Source organism: Myotis myotis, unplaced genomic scaffold (genome assembly GCF_014108235.1).
Source record: "Myotis myotis isolate mMyoMyo1 unplaced genomic scaffold, mMyoMyo1.p scaffold_m19_p_42, whole genome shotgun sequence".
In the NCBI taxonomy this organism is placed as follows: Eukaryota; Metazoa; Chordata; class Mammalia; order Chiroptera; family Vespertilionidae; genus Myotis; species Myotis myotis.
In genome coordinates, this window is record NW_023416349.1 from 1,655,475 (window position 1) to 1,662,382 (window position 6,908).

A 6,908-nucleotide genomic window follows, 5' to 3' on the forward strand; every position below is an offset into this window, starting at 1 on the left:
TCTATATCTTTCTCCCTCTTCCTTCCTCTCTGAAATCAATAAAAAATATATTTAAAAAAGATCTAGTCTCTTAACAACTTTGAAGTTCCCATTTTAAAATATATTTATTGTTATTGCTTTCAGAGAGGAAGGGAGATGGAGAGAGAGATAGAAACATCCACGATGAGAGAGAATCATTGATCAGCTATCTCCTACATGCATCCCACTGGGGATCGAGCCCACATCCCGAGCATGTGCACTGACCAGAATCGAACCTTGGACTCTTCAGTCCACAGGATGATGCTCTATCCACTGAGCCAAACCAGCTAGGGCAAGAGACTAGCTATTATTTGTTCTCACCAAGAAAAATTATTATATGATGTGATGGAGATTATCATATTGCAATATACTACAGATATATTGAACCAACCCGTTGCACACCTTAAACTTATGCGATGTTATATGTCAATCACATTTCAACAAAAATGAAGTAATTTAAAAAAAAACTGGCTATCCCATTCATTCCCTGAAGTTTAAAAAAATGTCTCCAGACATTGGCAGATATCCCCTCACAGGCAAAATTGCCCCAGGTGAGAAGCACTTTTTTTGCTAGACACACCATCTTCTACTTATGCTTCCCCAAAAGATGCAATCCCAGCTCAGAGATGGGAGGGGTTCTATAGATAGCTGAGCAGGGTCTTGACTCAGAAGTTTGTTCCTGAATCAAGAGTAGCACGTAATATTGTTCTGAACATTGTATCTGCTTTTAGAGTGGACATAATGGACACCTGTAGAGCAAATACTTGACTCCCTTCCAGATGCTAGGCCGATGGATGAACAAAATGGTTCACTTCACTACTGTTCATATAGCTATTCTACAGGAAAGATTTGTGCTTTCTCTTTAAAAAAAATTACTTTTTAAAAATACTTAATTTATTGGGCAGTGGCATTGGTTAATAAAATCATACAGGTTTCAGGCATATAATTTTACACTACTTCATTTTTATATTTTACTAGAGGCCCAGTGCATGGATTCATGCACCGGTGGGGTCCCTAGGCCTGGCCTGTGCCCTCTCGCAATCTGGGACCCCTCGGGGGATGTCGGACTGCTAGTTTCGACCCGATTCCTGCAGGCTAGACCGAGGGACCCCACCGGTGCACAAATCCATGCACTGGGCTTGTAGTATGTATATAAGATCTTTGGTTAATCTCTTCCCACCCTGACCGCTTCCCTTTGAGACTCCTCAGTCTGTTCCATGTTTCCATGCCTGTGCATTGAGTGTCTGCCCCCTGGTGTTCAATGTGTATTAGAGCTACTGGTCGAACAGTTGAGAGCGATTGAATGGTCACTTAGGCTTTTATATATATAGACTAGAGGCCCATTGCACGAAGAGATTCGTGCAATAGGCCTTCCCTTCCCCTGGTTGCCGGCATCGGTTTTCCTCCAGCACCCGGGACCCAGGCCTTCGTTCCAGCCCCTATGTATGCAAATTAACCACCATCTTTGTTGGATTAATTTGCATACTCTCCTGATTGGCTGGTGAGTGTAGTGGAGGGATGGTTCATTTATATGTTTGTCTATTATTAGGTAAGATTGTGTGTTTACCACCCCAAGTCAAGTCTCCTTCCATCACCATTTATCCCCCCTTTATCCTCATCAACCTCCCCCGACCCCTTTCCCTCTGGCAATGACCACACTGTTGTCTGTGCCCATGAGTCTTTCTCTTCTTTTTTTTTTCTTCTTTTCTTAATCCCTTCACCCTTCACTCAGCCCCCAACCCACTCCCCTCTGACAGCTGTCAGCCTATTCTATGTATCCATGAGTCTGGCTTCACTTCTCACCTTCCGTGCAAGTCCCCCAGTCGTGTCTAGGGGAGGGTGGCATTGGGGTGCAGAGAGGGCAATTATGTCTATCTCCCCAGGCTGGACAAAGATGCATTTGAGGCGGAAACGCAGTATCTGCTGAAGGCTGTGGAAGAGAGGAACCCCCAGCTGACCATTTGCAGTACACCTTGGAACAGAGATGAGCTGATGCTGAAAGGTGTAATCGTCTGACAGGGAGCGCCCTGGCATCATCTCCTTCGGGCACATCCAGTCCTGCACACTGGCCATTAGGGCGGCGGGCGCTGTGAGTTCCTAGCTGCTCCTGCACAGCGTTCTAGCAAAGTCACTGTGGAATGTGAGTCAGTGGGGACCTGCTGTTTGTGCCCAAGACCTCAATCCCCCATCCCTGAAATTCCCACCCCACCTGGTAACGCTTAGAAGAACAAATACATTAAAGGGCTACACACTTTGGAAAGCATGTCTTCACTGTCTCCATGGATGTCTTCGAACGCGGGCATGGGTTTGAGGGAACCACCATCCTCGGACACCTCTGACGGAGAAGTGATGCTACATGGGTCCGTGGGTTTTAGATTTCATCGTTATCGCGACAGCAAACATCCACCCAAACATGACGTTTTTAGTTCTCTGGTTTCGTTAGATTTTTTAAAATATGTATTTGTATTGATTTCAGAGAAGAAGAGAGAGGGAAAGAGAGAGAGAGAGAAACATCAATGATGAGAGAGAATTGTTGATCGGCTGCCTCCTGCAGGCCCTTTATTGGGGATGGAGCCTGCAACCCGGGCATGTGCCCTGACTGGGAATTGAACCGTGACTTTCTGGTTCACAGATTGATGCTCAACCACTGAGCCACTCCGGCTGGGCTCAAATTAGATTTTCTAAAGATTCAATTTTTGGGGGTAACATTGGCTAATAACATGATATAACTTTCAGTTGGACAACATTACCATTTGATATCTGTCCATCCTGTTGTGTGCTCAGTGCCCAGAGTCTAGTTTCCTTCTGTCACCACATATTTGGCCCTCCCCACTCTCTTCTTCCGCTGGTGATCACCATTCTGTTACTGTATCTATGAGTTTGTTTTGCTAGTTTCTTTTTGTTTTATATTCCACATATGAGTACAATAATATTTTTTGTTCTTTTTGACCTGACTTATTTTACTTAACATAGTACTCTCAAGATCTATCCGTGTTGCCATCAAACACAATATTTTATCTTTGTTTATGTCTGAATAGCATTTCATTGTGTGTGTGTGTGCGTGCGCACACACGTGCATAGACAATGCAATTGTATATGCACACATATGCATATAGGGTGGGGCAGAAGTAGGTTTACAGTTGTTTATATGGAAAAATATAATTAATAAATAATAATATAAGAATAAACTGTGTTTTGTGTACTCACAACTGTAAACTTACTTTTACTCCACCCTGTATACATATACATATACATATACATATACATATACATATACATATACATATACATACCATGTCATCTTTAGTCACCTGTCAATGGACACTTAGGTTGTTTCATGTCTTGGCTATTGTAAATAGTGCTGTAACGAACATATGGGTACATATCATTTTTAGGGGTACATATATTTTAAAAAAACATTTAATTGAATTTATTAGGGTGACGTTGGTTAATAAAATTATATACTAGTTAGTTTCAGGTGGACAGTAATCCATCATCTGTATATGGTATTGTGTGTTCAACAACCCAAGTCAAGTCTCCTTCCATCTCCATTTATTCCCCCTTTACCCTCTCCTACCTCCTCGACCTCCCCCTTCCCTCTGGCAATCACCATACTGTTGTCTAGGTCTATGAGTTTCTTTTCTTCACTTAATTCCTTCACTGTTTTCACTCAACCCCCTCACCTCTGACAGTTGTCAGTCTGTCCTCTTTATCTATGAGTCTGTTTCTATTTTGTTCATTAGATTCCACATATAAGTGAAATCTTATGGTACTTGTCTTTCTCTGACTGGCTTCTTTCAGTTAGCATAATAATCCCTAGGCTCATCCATGCTGTCACAAAAGGTAAGATTTCATTTTTTTTTTTTAACAGCTCAGTGGTATTCCATGGTGTAAATGGACCACAGCTTTTTTATCCACTCATCTACTGATGGACATTTAGGCTGCTTCTAAATCTTGCCTACCCTGTATAATAAAACCCTAATATGCAAATCGACCGAATGGTGGAAAGACCAATCGTTATGATATGCACTGATGACCAGCGGCCAACGCTCAATGCAGGAGCTGCCCCCTGGTGGTCAGTGCGCTCCCACAGGGGGGAGCACTGCTCAGCTAGAAGCCAGGCTCATGGCTGGCGAATATAGCAGCAGTGGCGGGAGCCTCTCCTGCCTCTGCTGTAGGTGGGCGGTAAGAAGCGAGGGGTCCCAAACTGTGAGAGACCCAGACTGTGAGAGGGATGTCTGACTGCCAACTTAGGCCCAATCCCCCCAGTGGGCAGACATCCCCTGAGGTGTCCCTGACTGAGAGAGGGTACAGGCAGGGCTGAGGGACGCCCCCCCCCCCAGTGCATGAATTTTGTGCACTGGGCCTCTAGTTGTAAATAGTGCTGCAATGAACACAAAGGTGCATATATTCTTTCAAATAAGTGTTTCAGGTTTCTTTGGATGTATTCCCAGAAGTGGAATCCCTGGGTCAAAAGGCAGTTTAATTTAAAAAAATATATATTTTATTGATTTTTTACAGAGAGGAAGGGAGAGGGATAGAGAGTTATAAATATTGATGAGAGAGAAATATCAATTCAGCTGCCTCCTGCACACTCCCTACTGGGGATGTGCCCACAACCAAGGTATATGCCCTTGACCAGAATCGAACCTGGGACCCTTAAGTCCACAGGCCGACGCTCTACCCACTGAGCCAAAACAGTCAGGGCTAATTTTTTTAAAATTCTGTCCACAGCCCTAGCTGGTTTGGCTCAGTGGATGGAGCGTCGGCCTGCGGACTGAAGGGTCCCGGGTTCGGTTCCGGTCAAGGGCATGTACCTTGGTTGCGGGCACATCCCCAGGAGGGGGTGTGCAGGAGGCAGCTGATCGATGTTTCTCTCTCATCAATGTTTCTAACTCTCTATCCCTCTCCCTTCCTCTCTGTAAAAAATCAATAAAATATATTTAAAAAAAATAAAAAATAAAATTCTGTCCACATTTATTTGCTCTTCGGCCTGGCCCTACCCCTGCTCCCGGCCCCACCTCCCGCGGCCCCCCCCCCCCCCCCATCCCCACTCAATTGCCAGTCTCTCATCTCCACAGACAACTGGTCAACCCAATCACTCTGACCTGCCACTAGAGACAAAGTCCAGCACAGCCATCTGGTCGACCCTGTCTCTCATGGTCCCCACTACTGCTGAAGACTAAGTCCGGACCCGGCCATCTGGTTGACCTGGCAACCATCAGTCCCTACCACCGCCCTGTGCCAGCGGTTTTGGGAGTGCTGGTCGACCTGGTTCCTCGGAGGGGGTGGAAAAAAAGGGGAGGAAGGAGCCCGCCCTTGCCCCCCCCCCCCCCCCCCCCCCGGGAAAGGAGCCAAGTTCGCCACCACCCATCCCACTGCCCTGTCTCAGCCCAGGGCCCTAGGCCCCGGCGGGGTTTGGGAGAGGAGGCAACAGTCACAGTGCTGGGCGCAAAAGGAAAGTCATTTTAAATTTTTTTTTAAAAAAATATTTTTATTGATTTCAGAGATGAAGGGAAAGGGAGAGACAGAAACATCAACAATGAGAGAGAATCCTGGATCTGCTACCTCCTGCACGCCCCCCCCCCCCCACTGGGGATGGAGCCTGCAATCCAGGCTTGTGCCCTTGACCAGGAATTGAACCCCGACCCTTCAGTCCACAGGCCAACACTCTATCCATGGAGCCAAGTCAGCTAGGGCTCTTATTTATTTGTTTTGTTTGTAGCTAGGGCTCGTTTTTAATTTTTGAGGAAATGGCCTACTGTATGGACCTCTCAGGCGTGCCTGTATGTGTATGTGTGTGTGTGTGTGTGTGTGTGTGCGTTGAGCAGAGGAAACTTTGCTCAATTATAGATGTTCTACTTTTAAATTTCAGGGGAGATATAAAGGGCCGGTCCCTCCGCAGTGAGGCTGCTGTGCCCCTCCAATATTTAGATTTGACCAGTTTCTGGTCTAATAGAAATTACGTTTCCAAATCCCCACTCCTCCTTTCATGTAGGACACCCTAACTAGCTTTTTAAAATATTAGTATTATCTTTTTCAAATGTATCCACCCAGCTTAATTCAATGTTTTCCTTGGCAAGCACACATAAACACCTGTCATAATTCAACATTGCCCGGTTCCCCTTTGCCTGTACATATAACATTCATGCCTCTTGACCCTACATGGGATTTGATTTACGTTGAGTGTAATATTAAAAAATATATAATAAATTTTATTTTTAATATGTATTCTTATTTAGATTTTTAAAATTAATTTTTAGAGAAAGAAGAAATATGAGAGAGGAGAGAAAGGAACATTGATTGGCTGCCTCCTGCATGCTCCCAATCCCGGCCATGTGCCCTGACCAGTAACTAAACCAGCAGCCATGTGGTGTATAGGACAATGCAAGCCAACTGAGCCATATGGGCCAGGGCAACCAGCTTTATTTTTTTAGAGCAGTTTATGTCGACAGTAGAATTGAGAGGAAGGTACAGAGACATACTCGCTGCTACCACACGTGCCTAGTTGAACTAAACCAAGGGTGGGAACCTTTTTTCTGCCAAGGGCCGGTTGGATGTTTATAGCATCATTCACAGGCCATACAAAACTATCAGCTTAGAAGCCAGCCTGCTAGCCCTACCTGGTTTGGCTCAGTGGACAGGCACAGTTGGCCTGTGGACTGAAGGGTCCTGGGTTCAATTCTGGTCAAGACACATGCCCAAGTTGCAGGCTCAATCCCCAGTAAGAGCATGCAGGAGACAGCCGACCAGATTCTCTCTCATCTTTGATGTTTCCATTTCTCTCTTCCTCTCTGAAATCAATAAAAATATATTTTTAAAAAACCATAAAAAACCCCCAGTACGTTTAAAAAAATAATTAGCCTGCTATATTTGGCCAAACAACTGAC

General features: G+C 44.9%; 1 protein-coding gene across 1 annotated transcript in view; it reads left to right on the forward strand.

The window, feature by feature from the left end:
* NLRP9 (NLR family pyrin domain containing 9) overlaps positions 1–2,034 on the forward strand; it is a 24,410-nt gene extending 22,376 nt beyond the window's left edge. The window contains exon 9 of the mRNA XM_036306554.1: positions 1,902–2,034. Within this exon, the coding sequence (XP_036162447.1) occupies positions 1,902–2,034 (133 nt within the window). The remainder of the gene's footprint in view (positions 1–1,901) is intronic.
* The last annotated feature ends 4,874 nt before the right edge of the window (positions 2,035–6,908 follow it).